The sequence below is a fragment of the Heterodontus francisci genome, chromosome 27 (assembly GCF_036365525.1).
Source record: "Heterodontus francisci isolate sHetFra1 chromosome 27, sHetFra1.hap1, whole genome shotgun sequence".
Classification (NCBI taxonomy): Eukaryota; Metazoa; Chordata; class Chondrichthyes; order Heterodontiformes; family Heterodontidae; genus Heterodontus; species Heterodontus francisci.
In genome coordinates, this window is record NC_090397.1 from 13,250,888 (window position 1) to 13,268,982 (window position 18,095).

Below are 18,095 nucleotides of genomic sequence, written 5' to 3' on the forward strand. Positions count from 1 at the left end.
TGTCCTAACGCTTCTGATTTAAAATTCATATCTTTGTGTTTAAATCATTGTATGGCCTCACGCCCTCACTATCTCTGTACCTGCTTTCACCCTACAACCCTGCTCCCCAGAATTCTTCATTCTGCTGACGCTGACCTCTCGTGCAATGCCCCTTCTTTTGCCCCACCATTGGTAACTGTGCTGTCAGCACTTAGGCTCATTGATAAACTCCTCTGCCTCTTTGCCTTCCTCCTTAAAACTCACCCCTTTGACCAAGCTTTCATCCATCCCTCCTAATATCTCTTTCTTGGCTTGGCATCCAGTTTTTTGATTACGCCTCTTTGAGGTGCCTTGGAAATATTTTCTTCATTAATGCTGCTCTACAAATGCGGGTGTTAGTATAGAAACACTATTTATAAAGAGTGATTCCTGCAGAAGAAGCTATTGAGCTTGCATCTTGTATATCAAGCACAGGAAGGACATGTTGCTGGATTGACTGTGTACAGGGGCAACAACTGAAATGCTAACTCAGAACCAGATAACATTTTGTTGCAGTTTAGCAGTACTGAGGGAGTGCTGCACCATCGGAAATGCTGTCTTTCAAATGAGATGTCAAACTGATGCCCTGTCTGTCTTCTCACATAGATGTAAGGATCCCACGGCCCTATCCTGGCAAATATTATCCCTCAACTAACATCACTAAAAACAGGTTATCCGGTCATTATCTCATTGCTTTGTTGGCACTTTGCTGTGCGCCAAATTGGCTGCTGTGTTTCCTACAGTGATTCTACTTCAAAAGTACTTCGTTGGCTGTGAAGCACCTTGTAATGTTAGTAAAGGTGCTCTATGCATGCAAATCCTTTCCATTTTCATCGTGATGAGGATCCTGTGGGCTGTTTCTATTGAGTAAAATATGAGTGGATACCCAGAAAAATGGGTCAGGGTCATAGCAGCAGGTGGAAGTTCCGTTGCAAATCCATAGCAGTGAGATTAGGAGTAATATGGGGGGGTGGGGGGGGGGGGGATCTCAGATGGCTGTGTGAAATGGGTGTTAGTGAACTGTTTCACTCCTGCCCAATTTTCTTTTCCATTGACTTCAATGGGGTTTGTATGTGGCCTCCTCTCCCTCCTGTTGGCCTAACACACTTAACTGCCAAAGTTCCCAGTGTCAGCACAGGCCTTCAGTGGGAGATTTCCTTCTGATCTTTTGGGATGCATTAAGGCACTTTGCTGTGTCTTTTGGTCCTGTCGTAACGTCCCCACTGCAGCGCTGGAGAAATCTTCACAATTGCACCCAAAAGGTAACCTACCAGAAGCCTGCCATGAATAAATATTGAACCCCCATCCAGGAAAGTGTGGCCATTACTACATTGAATTCTTGGACGTTTACAACACAGAAACAGACCATTTGTCCCGACTGGTCCATGTTTATGACGCCTGCACCCACCTTACAAATATGGAGGGTGAGTATAAATCCTGCTATGTTGGAGCTTCACTCCAGACAGGATTTTCCACTTGTAGTGTCAATTGTTGTAATTGTTAAACAAACAGGTGCATTAAGATAGTTCCTAAATAAACACAGATCACACTTACTGATGAAGTGAGAGTTTCCTTAAGCTAAACTCATTGCTACTGAAGAATGTTTTTGATTGATTATTCATTCTCTGGATGTGGACATTGCTGGCAAGGCTACCATTTATTGTCCATCCTTATGGTACAGCGGAGTGGCTCGCTGGGCCACTTCAGAGTGCAGTTAAAAGTCAACCATGTTGGTGTGGGACCAGAGTCACATTTAGGCCTGACCAGGTAAGGACGACAAGTTTCCCCTCCCTAAAGAGCACTGCTGCTATCCGTGAAGTTGCTGCTGCCCATGTGTTACGTAGGTAGGGTTTCTCCATTTTGCTGCCTGGTATTTTTGCCTTCCCCGTTTCAGGCGATTCTTACAAGGTATGCCCTATGTCCCAGCGGTTGATTTTTCCCCTTCTCACACATCTGGGTAAATTTATTGGGGCGGGGAGGGGTGGTCTTGACCTTGGGGGACAGTGTAAAATGGGCAATATCAAATTAGCTGGTTGTTATACCCGAGAAAATGGAAGGGAAAATTGGGGTGGGTTATTAAATGATATATCGCCAATTTACACCAACACCTACGGTTAAAATGACCTCTATAGTGTGTCAAAACAAATAAAATTGGAGAACCCGTTTCAGCTTGTATCAGCTCCTGACTTTATGACTGATGTCACATGATCTGCCCCACCTTCAGAATGCAGCTGACTAACAGTTCGTTTGACCTTGACTGAGGCGTCAACCATCAAACAACCTCAGAGATGCGAAAGAATAAAGCTGTCTCCGACATCCCACCCTACTTCAGAGGGAGATCAGAAGAACCCGCAGAGAAACAGCATAGGTAGTGGTTTTCAGCCAATTCTGCCCTATCTCCAGGCTGGGGGGTGGGGGGGGGGGGGGTGCGTCTGCCGAAATTACCCCAGGAGATTGGAAGAACACCCATGGAAATCCAGGGCCCAAGTGAATAGCAGCAACAGTGCAACATTTAATTTCATATCTGTAGTTTAGGTTAATTAGCTCGAATGGTAAAAAAAAAGCTATTTCTATGCTTCTTTTGGGCCTCCTTATCTCGAGAGACAATGGATACGCGCCTGGAGGTGGTCAGTGGTTTGTGAAGCAGCGCCTGGAGTGGCTATAAAGGCCAATTCTGGAGTGACAGGCTCTTCCACAGGTGCTGCAGAGAAATTTGTTTGTTGGGGCTGTTGCACAGTTGGCTCTCCCCTTGCGCCTCTGTCTTTTTTCCTGCCAACTACTAAGTCTCTTCGACTCGCCACAATTTAGCCCTGTCTTTATGGCTGCCCGCCAGCTCTGGCGAATGCTGGCAACTGACTCCCACGACTTGTGATCAATGTCACACGATTTCATGTCGCGTTTGCAGACGTCTTTATAACGGAGACATGGACGGCCGGTGGGTCTGATACCAGTGGCGAGCTCGCTGTACAATGTGTCTTTGGGGATCCTGCCATCTTCCATGCGGCTCACATGGCCAAGCCATCTCAAGCGCCGCTGACTCAGTAGTGTGTATAAGCTGGGGATGTTGGCCGCTTCAAGGACTTCTGTGTTGGAGATATAGTCCTGCCACCTGATGCCAAGTATTCTCCGAAGGCAGCGAAGATGGAATGAATTGAGACGTCGCTCTTGGCTGGCATACGTTGTCCAGGCCTCGCTGCCGTAGAGCAAGGTACTGAGGACACAGGCCTGATACACTCGGACTTTTGTGTTCCGTGTCAGTGCGCCATTTTCCCACACTCTCTTGGCCAGTCTGAACATAGCAGTGGAAGCCTTACCCATGCGCTTGTTGATTTCTGCATCTAGAGACAGGTTACTGGTGATAGTTGAGCCTAGGTAGGTGAACTCTTGAACCACTTCCAGAGCGTGGCTATGCTACATATAAGAATATTACTCATCATAATTTGCTGAGGTAAATATGAAGCATAATATTCCTACTTAGTGATGCTTTTCTATTTTCACTGTCGAGGGGAGCTTTCCAGTCTGGTTATCTCTCTCTCCTGAGGGGATAGGCAGATCCATTCAGTTGAAAAATACAGGTGGTTAAATACTTCCACTAAATTACCATCACCAAGCAGATTTAAAGAATGTGTCAGTTAAATTCAGGAAAAGTAACTGCCAATCAAACAAACATCTGAACAAATGCCAAATGATGTTTGTATTTGAATTGAATGCCTTGGTCTTCTGTCCCTGACAAACTGACAACTTGTTGGATCAAATTGAGATGGGACACAATTTCTGGGAGTGAAGCTGCACTGAAGTTAATATTGAGTTAAATCTTGGACATAAATGCGTGTTTTTTTATCGTATCATGTGTGCTCAGCGAGCAATTGACAGAAATTTACCACCGGTCTGGAGTCGGGCAAAGCTAGAGACTTTGTGCAGTCAGAAAGTTGTAGATTGAAGTCTCATTCCTGGGCTGACATTCTAGTGAAGTACTCAGGACATTATCAGAGGTGCCATCACAGACAAGACGTCAAACCAAGACCCCGTTTGCTCTCTCGTGTGAGTGTAAAAGATCCCATGGCATTATTTTGAAAAGGAGCTGAGGAGTTCTCCCCAATATCCTGGCCAAGATTTATCCCTCAATCGACACCTAATAGATTACCTGGTCATTAACGCATTGCTGTTTGTGGGAGCTTGCTGTGCACAAATTGACTGCCATGTTTCCTACATTACAACAGAGACTACACTTCAAAAAGGATATCATTGACTATAAAGCACTTTGAGACACTCTAAGGTCATGACAGGTGCTATAGAAATGTGAATTCTTTCTTTCTTGAGCACATACAAGTAACCACATTGAGAATGGACATATTGCATTCTGGGTGGACAACAGGGATGAACCTTGCTTTCAGGCAGAGTGCACCAAAGTAATTCCTTCCCTAAGTTGCTTTCTGGATCAAGCTCCACAGAATGAAAATAACTTTTACCATCTTGGTGCTCATCCTGAGAGAAAGTGTGATATTCTGGGAAACCATTTTGAGAAGGCGGAATGTAGTCTCCAGCAGCTCAAATGTGAAGATATAAACTCCAAAGATTACAATGTGGTAATGGCTTGACATTCAATGTTTGTAGTGTGAGAAAATAGGAAGTTAGAACTCGCTACCACAGGAAGTGGTTGATGCAAATAGCTTAGATACTTTCAAAAGGAAACTAGATGAGTATATGAGACAAAAGTGAGTAGAAAGATATGCTGAAAAGATGAGATGGGTGCCTGGAAAGGAGGGGACTCGTGAGTGTAAACAACAGTGCAGACTAGTTGGGCTGAATGACCTGTTTCTGTGTTGTGTATTCCATATAATTCTATGTAATTTTAGAAAGGCTGTAATCTAATTTGACATCAGAAAAAAAGCATAATTTCCAGTAGCAGATTTAATAGTTGTGACACTGAGCTCCAATAGCCTACTCCTGAATCTGTGCTGAACACCTTTCAGGCTGGGTAAGATCTCCCTTCCACTTCACACATCCACAGTTTCAGATATTTAATGTTCATATCAGCTCTTGTGCATTAATAGAGTTATTTCTGTAATTATAGCACAGAAGAATTAATGTAGCATGTGCTCAAATGGTAACCACCCTCTCCATTGCTAAGTATTCCAATGTACCATAACAAGCCATGGGCTAGATATTTATCTTACTACCAGGTGTCAAACTGCTGATGAGGATGAGCTGCCTGTTAGGGAAACTGCCCTATTCTCAGTTTTTTTGATATCAGGTGTTTACTACAACAGGCATTTTCTTTAACAGGTGGTTTTGATAGCAAGTTTTCTTTAATGGTTGTTTTCCATAACAGGTGTTTTCTTTAACAGGTTTTTAAATAATGGGTGTTTTCTATAACGGACATTTTCTATATTGAGCCAGTTCTATAGCGAATGTTTACTGTATATGGTAGGTTCTATAAAAGTGTTTTTGACATCCGGCAGGTGCTATAGCGGGTGTTTTCTATAACGGCTGTTCCCTACATCAGGCCTGTTCTACAGCGAATGTTTACTATAGATGGCGGGTTCTATAACAACTGTTTCGATATCCAGCAGGTTCTGTAATGACTGATTATCTGCAAACACCAGTTTTATGCCCAGGCAGGAAGTTGACCATCTCCCCACCCACCACTGCCCCTATTATCCCTCCCCGACCTAAATGCTTCATTTAGAAACAGTCCATTTTATTTTTCAATAAAATTATGTACTGCTGTACTCAAACGTTTCTAAAACAACCAGCCTTTCCCATTGCCTCTGCTAACACCGTAATCTGTCTGGAAAGAGCTTCTATATGTAAGGTTCATTATATGGAGTTATTGCATTCCTTTTGTGGCATATTTATATTATTTCTTATTTATTGGTCAGGAAATGGAGGATCTCCTTTTGACTAAGATGAAGGAACTTAGTTCTAAACAGGAGATCAGCTCAGCCTCCTTACAAGGGGACATTTCGGCATTTAAATGCATGCTTGAGGCAGAAGAAAGAAGGTGAGCATTTACTGATCATGCACAAACGTGCTGATGGTATTGTCTTGGTCTCATCTTAAAATTTGTTTCTGTCTTTTCCACCATCGGTGCACTAAGACTGCAGTGTGTCCTATCCACAGGATGCAGTGCAGCAACTCACCAAAGCTTCTTCAACAGAATCTCCCAAACCAATGATCTCTACACACCTAGAACAAGGGAAAAACACACATTGGAATACCACCACCTGCAAGTTTCCCTCCAAACTACACACCTGACTTGGAATTATATCGCCATTCCTTCACTGTCACTAAGTCAAAATCCTGGAACTCCCTCCCTAACGGTATTATGGGGGCACCTTTGCCACATGGACTGCAGCAGTTCAAGAAGGCTGCTCACCACCACCTTCTCAAGGGCAACTGGGGGTGGGCAATAAATGCTGGCCTTGCCAGTGACACCCACATCCCGCAAATGAAGAAAAGCACAAGTTACAATGGAAACTATTCTTGAAAATGTTCTAAACATATTTTATACTCTCCAGTGTCGACATGCTCTGTAAAGTAGACGAGGAGTTGTTGATGGAGAGGCAGGGTCTGCTATAAATGGTTCCACAGTTCCACTTACCACAGTGTACTGTGCCATTACCCTTAGTTTTTTGAGTTGCTCCCTTTCTTCCTCTACTCTTTCTGATATCTTATAAATAAGCAAACAAAGTGGGCCCACATGTGCCACCCACCCTCACTTCACCTTTGTCTTTGCTAGTGTTCTTTCCTGTATTTCTATGTATATCTGTTGTTGCTTCTCCTCCCTCTATCATTGCCTTTACTTGCTGTTGTTTGCTTTGTCTCTTCCTATGTCTGCCACTCCTTCCCTCTACCACTGCCTGATGGTGATGCCAAACTGGCAACCAAGAAACTTTTTAGCAGTTAACCTACTGGCTAAAAAAAAGTTTTGGTGCTGCATTTTGTGGCTCTTCCCCTGATTGGAATGGTAATTTATTGTTTTTGGCATAAGGCGAGCAGCACCATGTTTATATCCATCCCCACAGAAGGTAGAGAACCTGTGGTCAGCAGGAGGCTGGTGAAAGCCTCACATCTTTCTGCTGTACTGCTTCAGTTCGTTCTAACATGATATGTACTCCTGAAGCAGCGCTTGTTCACGTAAATAACGCATTTATATAGCGCCTTTAACATAGAAAAATGTACCAAGTTGCTTCACAGGAACATTAATCAGGCAACAGAACTGACACCAAGCCAAAGTAGGAGATATTAGGACAGATGACCACACAACTCTCCGAGATCTCTAAATTCCCCCAATTTCCTTCGCCCCACATGCCTTCAACTGCCAAGGCCCTAAGCTCTGGAATTCCCTCCCTAAACCTCTCTGCCTCTCTACCTGCTTCTTTTTCCTTAAAACCTACCTCTTTGACCAAGCTTTTGGTCTCTTGCCTTAATATTTCCTCATGTGGTTAGGTGTCAAATCTTGTCTGAAAACATTCCTAAGAAGTGCCATTAAAGGTGCTGTGTAAATGCAAGTTGTTGTTGTTGAAAGCAAAGCCTATTGGTATACCAGTGCCTGGCACCATGGAGTGTATCCCCCATACCTCCAAGTTTCTTTTAGTGTTGGTGATATAAAGATTGCCCTGAGACAAAATAGTACATATTTTATGTAGCAAACGTTATGTGATAATTGGGTAAATCTATATAAATAGAATCAATTACAAATGTGTTCTTTCTTTTGTAAAGGTTGAGAGACAGTCAGTTAGACTGCTGCAAGAAGACCTCTCCATGCAAATCCTATTTCCCTCCTGCTCGGACATCATGTGCTCCTTTGAACCAGTCTACCTGTCCACGGGTACCTGCTCCATCCTCATGCCCTCCTGTGAACCTACGATCTTACCCGTCACCTCCTATTTCAAATCCCTGCAAGTCTTTGCACCAAACCTGCAGATCACCATCTCCTGCCCCAACCTGCTTGACTCCAACATTCCCACTGTGCTGTCCACCATCTTCTGCTTTGACGACACGCCTTCCTGTATATCAGCCAACCTGTCAACTACCTTCATCTTTGTCCTCCTGCCTCTCTGCGATTCGGCCAAACTGTTTATCATCTTCTCCTTTTATGTCCTCCTGCCTTCCTGTGAATCGGTTCAGCTGCCCAATACCTTCCTCTATGATCTCCTCCTGCCTTCCTGTGAATCGGTTCAGCTGCCCAATACCTTCCTCTATGATCTCCTCCTGCCTTCCTGTGAATCGGTTCAGCTGTCCATCATCTTCCACTCTGGCCTTGTGCAGTCCTATGACCCGACCACGGTGTCCTTCACCTCTTCCTCTGACCTCATGCCCTCCTGCAATCCCCTCAGCAAGTTGCAGACCTGCGTCAACTCGGTCATGCTCTGTGGCTCCAGTAGCGTATCCAAAACCTTGTCACAAACCTGAAGTGTCGAGGTTTAGAAATGAACAATGTATGGGTAAGATGATGAAGACTTAGTTTTCCATTACTATGATTGTGGAATAGACTAATATCTTACAAATATGAAGTCAAAGTTTTTTTTCTTGAACTATCTTCCTCACTTTGTCTTTATAGCACACACTTGACCTGTAACTGATCCTGAGAGATGTACAACACTCATCTCATTAACAGGGGTGGGTAACATTTGCTAGAAATGCTAACATGCTGTTTAGGATGCAGCAATTTCAGGTTGGCACCAATGCAAATTTGACCACAATGCCAATGGACAGTGCTGGGTTTTCCCATGCTGCTTTCTGCTCACTTTCCTTTGACCATTAGTGAAATTTCCAATGTTGAGAAACAGCAGATAGGGCGGACATGTTTGACTTCATCGACCATATTGCACAGACGAGATGATCACTTGTGGCAGACTGAGTGGTTTCACTTCACACTTTGCACTAGTTGCAGTCCACTTTTCAAAGTCTTTTCAATGGATTAGGTATTTTAAAAGCACCCCGACAGATTTGCCTCTCTCGTAAAGGCTTTAAATTGGAAACTTGTAAAGTTGGCATTGCACGGGTTTCAAGTAGACTGCAGCTGGTGCAAAGTGTGAAATGAAGCATGTCAAGTCTGTCATGTGGTGACTATCTCCTCCACCCAATATGTTCAGTGAAGGCAAATGTGATATATATCTACTATACAAATCACACTGAGGAAATCTTCCTTCATGGTAGGAGGGAGAGTCTCACACTCAGCGCAAGCTGACAACGGCAATTACACTCCTAGTTACACACACAGCTGCACTGTGCTGCCCCCAGGCGCATCGCAGCAATGTACCATCTGCAATACGGCAGAGTTGTTAGGCTTGTTCACAGTGCATTGTTATGCTGCATTGTTTCAACATTAAAATACTGTAATTTACACACCTACCAGTTCTCCTGCATTCACCCAGTGCCCTATATACCTACTGTGCAAGTCATTCCCAGGTGTTTTGTAGGTCAAAGGTATCAAGGGTTATGGAATCAAGTAGATAGTGTTAAGACACAGATCATCTGTGATCTAATTGAATGGCAGAATAGGCCTGAGGGGCTGAACGGCCACCTCCTGCTCCAAGACAAGAGGATCGAGGGACTGAATGGCCTCCTCCTGCTCCTATGTTCTTCTTGTTGAAAAGTGAAGCAAAGCAAAAGAAAAGGGCAGGGTGATCACAACCCGCCTGGGGTAGTGAAAGCCCTCTGTTAAAGGGATTAGGCATGCGTTGGACTTTAAACAGAGATAGAGAATGAAAAAGCAGAGATAGAATAAAAAGATCGAGGTAGAGAAGAGAGAAGAAATGCTGCACAGAATTTACAACTTAGAAACAGGACATTTGGCCCAATCAATCTGTGTTGGTGTTTATCCTCCACATGTGGTTCCTATCACCCAAAATTTTTCTTCCCTCCCCTGTCAGCCAGGTTCTGGAATAAAAACTCTGGACCTGGCTGGATTCAACTGGGGAGGGGCTCTATAAGATCTGTTTAAAGGAGGCCTGGGAGTTAAAATCTGCTCACCTTGTAGAGGATCAGACGGCTTGTCGCCCACCTTAGGCCCCTGCACGCTCTAATTTCATCATCTTGAGGTAAAATTGTCCCCTCTGTGGTCATTATGCTCAAATGATACCCATCTGTCTATAGTTTAGAATTAGAATTAGAACATTACAGCGCAGTACAGGCCCTTCGGCCCTCGATGTTGCGCCGACCTGTGAAACCATCTGACCTACACTATTCCATTTTCATCCATATGTCTATCCAATGACCACTTAAATGCCCTTAAAGTTGGCGAGTCTACTACTGTTGCAGGCAGGGCGTCCCACGCCCCTACTACTCTCTGAGTAAAGAAACTACCTCTAACAACTCACCTGTGTTACAACTTAGAGGAGTGTCACGGGATATGTTAGTGATTGTCCACTTACAATGTCTATAATTTTTAATTTACCTGACAACTTAAAGAATTTTCTACACACCATCTCAGAGAGACAAGAACCAGTCTCACTGGACTGGGGCTCAGAAACGTACTCTGAGTTAGGGTTGTCAACTCTGATTGGACGTATTCCTGGAGGTTTCTTCACATAACTTCCAACTTATAATCGCCTCACCCATTCAAACAGCATTTTTACCCCACTTTCAATATTTTTATAACTAAGAAACAGAGTTGTTCAAAGAAAATGAAGAAAACCCACAAATATTTAATACCTGTATGATTTGTCTCTCAGATGTTGCTCGCAGCAGTGTCCAGGAGATTAATCTTTAACTCCTAGAGACTCCAGGCCAATCCTGGAGGGTTGGCAACCCTATTCTACACATTAATAATACTTCCCACTTGATGACTAGATTCAACCTAGCTTCAAATTAATTGAAATTTGTGAGCTTCAAAAGAACAAAAGATATTTTACTTTGTGAGTGCCACTAAAACATTCGTTCCTGTGAGGGAGCACTTCAAGTTAATGCAAGGGCTTCTGTACTTTTTTTTGAAAAAACAAAATACTTCACTTACTTTTTTTCAAGCAGGGTGATACATATTTTACTTGCATATTGTTAATTGAACACTAGAGGGCAGATCCTGATGGGAGTAAACACTTTGCAGCAATTACACTCCAAGGTCTTGTTACCAAATGTTAAATGTTTGATGTGAATAATTCAGGGTCTACAATAAAAAAGCTACTGTTGTAATAGCCACTCCAAGTTGAGTGTTTATTACAGCATAACAGAGAAGACTTTTTTGTTTTTAAATGGTATTTTCTATTTCCTGTCTTTCCCCTTCCTCATGATCTCCCTCTGCTGCCCACCATCCAAATGTATAATACCCTCACTGATGTCACCCAAAATCAAGGTGAGGGTCTGAGAATAGTCTGTGAGGAGTGGGCAGTCCTTTTCGCAGGTCTTTTTCTACAGGAACACAGCTGACCTCCACCTTGCAGATTGGCATAGCGCCACACGCCCAAGACCAGGAAATAAGTGGGGATCCTGACTGCAGATCTGTGTCCCAGCATTCACCTCAATGTATATACATACTGCTCTGCCCCACTGCACCCGCCTAAATTTTAGAACAATTTCTGATGTGTGGACAGGATGGGAAAGTTCTACACATTGACCTCCCGTCTTCTGTCTACTAAAACAATGCCCACCGAAAAAGCTCCCCCCGCAAAAAAAATAATAGTACACAGCCTTTTTATAAGGCAGCTATTTTGCTAAAGGGGCTTTGCTTATAATCTTAAGTTCACCAATGACAACAGCCATGTACAGAAAAAAAAGCACAGACAGCTGTTTAGGACATGAGGCTGATGGGAGCACCTACAATGACATCTCTTCTTCTACAGCGATGGAATGTTGCAATGGTGAGCCAAAGAGGTCTTGCTCAAAGCCTCCAACCCATTCTCTAAACAGCTGCAAATTTGGCCAAGGCAGAGACTATTTCAACACCATGTTTAAGGAACTGAAGAGGAACAGCATCTCCAAAATGCTCCCTGTTTGCAAGCCACTCATGACCGCGTGCAACCTCAACACACCTATTGCCAGGTAACCCAGATATGTTCTATAATCAAAAGTGAAGTTGATGCTTCATATCAAACCTTGTAAGCAGATGAAAAGGCTAGGAAAATGTTAATTGTGCCATCCTATGGTACGGATTTGCAGAGTTTTTTGCCATTAAATATTCATTCTTGAGATGTGGGCGTTGTTGGCAATTATTGCCCATTCTCCTATGCCATTGATAGATGGTATGGGTTAACACAACTGGGCTACTTTGGAGTCAACCATGTTGGTGTGGAACTAGCACAATAATGCCAGACCTAGAAAGGGCCACAGGTTTCCTTCACCAAAGGAAACTAGTGAACCAGTGGGTTTTTACAACAAGCCGACAGCTTCAATGGTCACTTTTACTGATACTAGTTTCTTAATTTTATTTGCAGATTTTTTTTTCAAAAGTGTTGTATTTAGACTCTTATGGCTATCATAGTGGGATTATGCACTCTTCTTCTCTGGATTACTAGTTCAGCAATATGACCATTATACTACCATACCCTTACTAGTTAGGGTGGCGCAGTGGTTAGCACCGCAGCCTCGCAGCTCCAGGGACCCGGGTCCGATTCCGGGTACTGCCTGTGTGGAGTTTGCAAGTTCTCCCTGTGTCTGCGTGGGTTTTCTCCGGGTGCTCCGGTTTCCTCCCACAAGCCAAAAGACTTGCAGGTTGATAGGTAAATTGGCCATTATAAATTGTCACTCGTATAGGTAGGTGGTAGGGAAAGATAGGGACAGGTGGGGATGTTTGGTAGGAATATGGGATTAGTGTAGGATTAGTATAAATGGGTGGTTGATGTTCGGCACAGACTCGGTGGGCCGAAGGGTCTGTTTCAGTGCTGTATATCTAATCTAATCTAGTTACTAGCTGACTAGAGAGACTGAAGAAGCTGGGATTGTTCTCCTTGGAGCAAGAAGGTTATTGGAGATTAAATAAAGGTGTTGAAAATTACAAAGGGTTTTGATAGCGTTGATAGATAGAAACTGTCTCCATTGACAGGAGGGTTAAGAATGAGAGGATACTGATTTAATATTTGTAGAAGTACCGAGGATGTGTGTGGAGTGGGGTGTTGGGGTGGCAGTGCTGGTGAACTAAGAAGAATGTTTTTAATGCAGTGAGTTATTGTGATCTGGAATGTAATATTGCTTGTTCCTTTGGTCTGTGAACTATTGTAAGATTCACAAGACTGCAAGTAATATCCAAAGAAAATGTGGGTTTTTATTATGACTTAACTAGAACATTTTCTTCCTCCAGTGACCGTCACTTACATAGTCTTGAGGTGGTCCTCTTAAGGTTGTCCCACAACAGAATGCACTGCCTGAAAGAGTTGGGGGGGGGGGGGAGGGGGGGGGGCGCGACGGAAGCAGATTCAATCGTGACTTTCAAAAGGGAATTGGATAAATACTTGAAAAGGGAAAAATTTGCAGGGCTGTGGGAAAAGTGCAGTGAAGTGAGATTAATTGGATCCATCTTTCAAAGAGTCTGCGCAGTCACGACGGGCCGAATGACCTCCTTCGGTGCTGTAAGATTCTATTGTATAATGTGGTAGAGTATGAAGAGATTACACTATTAGAGGAGAACTGACACAATTTAAAGCATTAGTAAATCTGAAATATTCTTGTATAGAGCTGATTCAGTAAGTAGACAGCGGGTGCAGGTTCATCACTGTAGATGTGATGTGTCTGTGGGTGTATTGTATAGGCTGATGTGATGTGTTGCCTGAGGGATCTGCATGTCTTTTCAGTGTTGAAGTACAAACTGTCTTTGCTTCTCCTTCTGGTCACTGTGGTGACTGGAGTCTCAGCACTGCATGCATTGTGCCACTGTGGCCGTTAGCAATAGGTAGCCAACCCTCCAGGATTGCCCTGGAGTCTTCAGAAATTAAGGATTAATCTCCAGGACGCTGCTGTGAGCAACCCAGGGAAATATCATAGGGGCATTAAAATAATCATCTGTGGTTTTTCATTTGCATTTATCAGTTAAAATAATATTGGTAAAGGATAAAAAAGGCTGTTTCACTGGGCTGAGCAATTGGAGACGGGACACCATGTAATGAAACTTCCAGGAATATGTCCAAACATAGTTGGCAACCCGAGTGAGCAGCCACCGTTAATTGGTCAGGAGGGGTCTTCTGATTGTAACAAGCCGTGATGTTAAAAATATGACACTTAATGAGAGCTGAAGGTTTATGATAATCACCACACGGCTCGTGGCCACCTAAGCTATTCTTCCTCGTAAACTAGAGATCAATGATATTTAAATATTAATGCTGGCATCTCCTAGCTGCTGAGGGAGCTTGCTCCCCACTGAAATCAAACATGCTTATCACAAGGAGACTTTTAAACTGACCCATTAGCGGGAAAACAATGAGGTCAGATCGGCTGCCCATTTTATACCTCGCTTCATTTGAAATCAATGGAGATTAGAATCGGGCAGCTGTAAAATTGGCGTCTGATGCCAACCTGCCTGGGTTGGTTAAAATTACTTCCTATATGCTCAGCCTAGACCTGTGTGTTTAATACCAGGCAGGTACATCTATTCCAGAATTCACTGATCCCAGTACAGCTTGTAATCACAGTCAAGGTCACTTCCTCACTGGGATATCTAGATCTAAGAAGTGAGACAGTCACTCTGTCTGCAATCTGATTGGTTTGTTTGCAGTCAATAAACTATGATCTGTTTGGCTCCATTAAGAAAATCCACATTGGGATCCCTCTGCTGTAACTGCATTTATTTTCTTTTTAAATGTACATTCTCACAGAGAGAGAGAGATAGAGAGAGGGAAAAACAGAGGAAGAGAGACACAGACTGAAACAGGCAAAGATACAGAGACAAACAGAGAGACAGACAGTGAGAAGCAGAGAGGGAAAGAGTAAGAAGGAGCAAAGAGCAACTGATACAGAAGGGGAGACAGAGAGAGAGAGTGAGATACACCAACAGAGATACAGATAGAGGGAGAGACACACAGAGACAGAGGGAAAGAGATAGAGGAAGAAGTGTGAAAAACAAACAGGGAGAGGGAATGGGAGAGAGTTAAAGAGGGAGTAACAGAGAGAAAGAGAGAAAAAAATATGTATAGAGACAGAGATAAGAGGAGACAGAGGAACAGGCAAAGCCAGATAGAGAGTGAGAGACAGAGACAAAGACAGACAAGGAGGCACGTTTAAAGAGAGACATCGAGGGGCCTTAAAGAGTGGCTGGAACCTACTCAAAAAACATGCAAGGAAATTTCTACCTTCTATTTTCCTGGGGCCAGGAGGCGCAAAAGCGCTCCCGCCAAAATAAACTCCAACCCACTGCCTGCCTGTGCAAGCCCTGCCCCTCCCCCTCCTCCTCTGCCCCACGCAGAATCCTTCCCCTTCAGGTTGTGACTGTCAAACGGCTCATGCTTAGCTGCCTCGGAGCATGGGTTTGAAACCCGTGAATTAGAGCCAGGCCTCAAAATGGCTTAGGGCTGTAACAATATAGGGTGCACTCCTCCCACCAATCCTGGGGTACCGAAAATTATCATCAGTCCTGTTGTCTGACTGTAATTATTTGGCTGCTTTGAGCTCATCACTCCAAAGTCTAGAACATGGTTTTCGCAGTGGTGGACGTAAAAGATTTCACGGCACTATTTGAAGAACAGCAGAGGAGTTCTCCGCAATATCCCGACCAACATTAATCCCTCAACCAACATCACTAAAAAGCAGGTCATTATCACATCGCTGTTTGTTGGATCTATAAATTGGTTACTATGTTGCCTACAACAGTGACTACACTACAAAAGTGATCTGCAATAGGGGGCACAATATTAAAATTAGAGCTAGGCCATTGAGGATTGAAATCCAGAAATACTTTCATACAAAGGGTGGTGGAAATCTGGAACTCTTTCCCTCAAAAGGCTCTGGATGCTGGGGGTCAGTTGCAGCTTTCAAGACTGAGATTGATTGTTTCTTAGGTAAAGTGAGCAAGAGTAATGGAGCAAAGGTGGGTAAATTGAGTTTACGGTACCGATCAGGCATGATCTAACTGAATGGTGCAACAGGATTGAGGGGCTGTTAATGATTGCTATTAATTGGCTCTTAAGCTCTTTGAATGCCCTAAGGTGCGAAAGGCACTACAAGGTCTATATTTTATGGAGCTGGGGGTGGAGGGAGTGGGGGAATCCCAACACTGGGCCTATAAGGCAGGGGAACTCTGCCTCAGACCTTTGGAGACCACCCTGGCTCTATTTAACAGCACTCAGACAATTAATTGTCTGGCGCCGTGGTCCCCGTCCCTTTAAGGTTAGGGATCCCACCTCCCAGAGTTGCTGGCCAATCAGATGGCTGGCAGGTCAGTAGTATTGGCAGCATCACGGGGAGCGGTGGCCACTGCTGGTACTACAAAAGGCCTGGGACCAGGACTATTGCTGGAGCCTTGGACCCCAGTTAAGTGTGGCAGGGTTGCTGTGCCTGGTCTGGCTGACCTGGTGGGGGAAGGGGGGGGAAGACACTGAGAGTGGGAAGGTGTTAGCACAGGGGCAGCCTTTGCCACCGGGGGCCCTTCTTAGGCCAGAAATTACCCCCCCAACCCCGCACGGAGGCCACGTGGTGGAGGCTTCCCAATGCCGCTAGTAGAATACTAGAGACGGTGGGACGAGGCCCTTAAGTGGTTATTAATCGGTCAGTTAAGGGCCTCAATTGGCCACCTGACAGGAAGGATGTCTTCAGCCTTTCCTAACCTGACAAAATCGCATGGAGATTGAAGGTTGAGGGGAATGAAGGGTGCGGGGAGGGAAGGGTTCAGGGAATGAAGGGTGTGGGGAGGGAAGGGTTCAGGGAATGAAGGGTGCGGGGAGGGAAGGGTTCAGGGAATGAAGGGTGCGGGGAGGGAAGGGTGAGCAGAATGAAGGGTGAGGGGAATGAAGGGCTGGGGCAATTTGGAGATATTAACTGATGAAAATGATGAACAAGAAAAGATTTCAGCTTAAATGTAGTTGGAAATGCATTTATATGGTGACACACATGCAACCAGCCTCAAGTTATAAGTGCCCTGAAATGTGTCCCAAAGTGGTGAAGCTTCAACAAACCTATTTGTTTTTACTTGCAACTTTGACATATTCTCCAATTTACTTGAAAAGTGAGAACATAATCTCTTTCTGTATTCCAGCACCATGGGGAACATCAAAATAGTTGAAGTTGCTGCAAATGGCCACTTTGCTCGACTCTTAAATATTTCACAGGACACAGAGGAGGACATTGGAAACTATGTTCTGCAGCAGAATATTGGTGGCCAACCTGTGACAGTGTATCGCTTCCCCCCCAGGACACGAGTGAATGCAGGATCTGGTGTAACGGTAAGTAAAAATCAACAGCAGTCTCCGTTCATAATGTTTAACCCCAAACTATGTACTAAACTCCACTTCAAGTCACATGTCATCCTCACTTGGATATAAATCGCCGTTCTTTCATTGCCTTGCTGGAATTATCCCCCAGTCTGTGCTAAATTAGTGACCTTTGCCCAATTGTTCCTGGGCCAAAGTACCACAAAAATCCTAAAACGCCCTCCCTAACAGCACCATGGGGACACCTTCACCACATGGAACTGCAGCGGTTCAAGAAGAGGGCCCACCATGACCTATTCACAGCAACTGGGGATGGGCAATAAATGCCAGTCCTGCCAGTGACGTCCATATCCCGAGAATATCTATTTTTAAATCTCTCTGTAATTCAGACATTAACACAGTTTAAATCATTACATTTTAGGTTTGGGCAGCTGGAGCAAAGGTCCCTCATAATCCTCCAAAAGACTTTTTATGGAAGGAATGTAATAAATTTGGAACCGGTCCTGATTGTACAACAATCTTGTGTAAGCCCAATGGACAGGCAAGTGATTTTGATTTTGCATTGAATAATTCAAGTGTCAATGGCATTAACATAGAAACATAGGAATTTACAGCACAGGAAGGACATTCAGCCCATTGAGACTGTGCTGGCCAAAAAGGAGCTATCCAGCCTAATCCCACCTTTCAGCTCTTGGTCTGTAGCCCTGTAAGTTACAACACTTCAAGTGCATATCAAAGAGTTTATTAAATTGACAGTTTCCGCCTCTGCCATTATTTCAGGCA

The 18,095-nt window shown here is 44.1% G+C and overlaps 1 protein-coding gene across 3 annotated transcripts in view; it reads left to right on the plus strand.

Annotated features, from left to right (window-relative positions):
- LOC137384651 (uncharacterized) overlaps positions 1 to 18,095 on the plus strand; it is a 134,222-nt gene that overhangs the window by 85,761 nt on the left and 30,366 nt on the right. For all 3 annotated transcript variants that reach the window (XM_068058846.1, XM_068058847.1, XM_068058848.1), the window contains 5 exons: positions 5,901 to 6,022; positions 7,744 to 8,468; positions 11,805 to 12,003; positions 17,138 to 17,324; positions 17,734 to 17,853. In XM_068058846.1, coding sequence (XP_067914947.1) covers positions 5,901 to 6,022; positions 7,744 to 8,468; positions 11,805 to 12,003; positions 17,138 to 17,324; positions 17,734 to 17,853 — 1,353 coding nt within the window. The remainder of the gene's footprint in view (positions 1 to 5,900; positions 6,023 to 7,743; positions 8,469 to 11,804; positions 12,004 to 17,137; positions 17,325 to 17,733; positions 17,854 to 18,095) is intronic.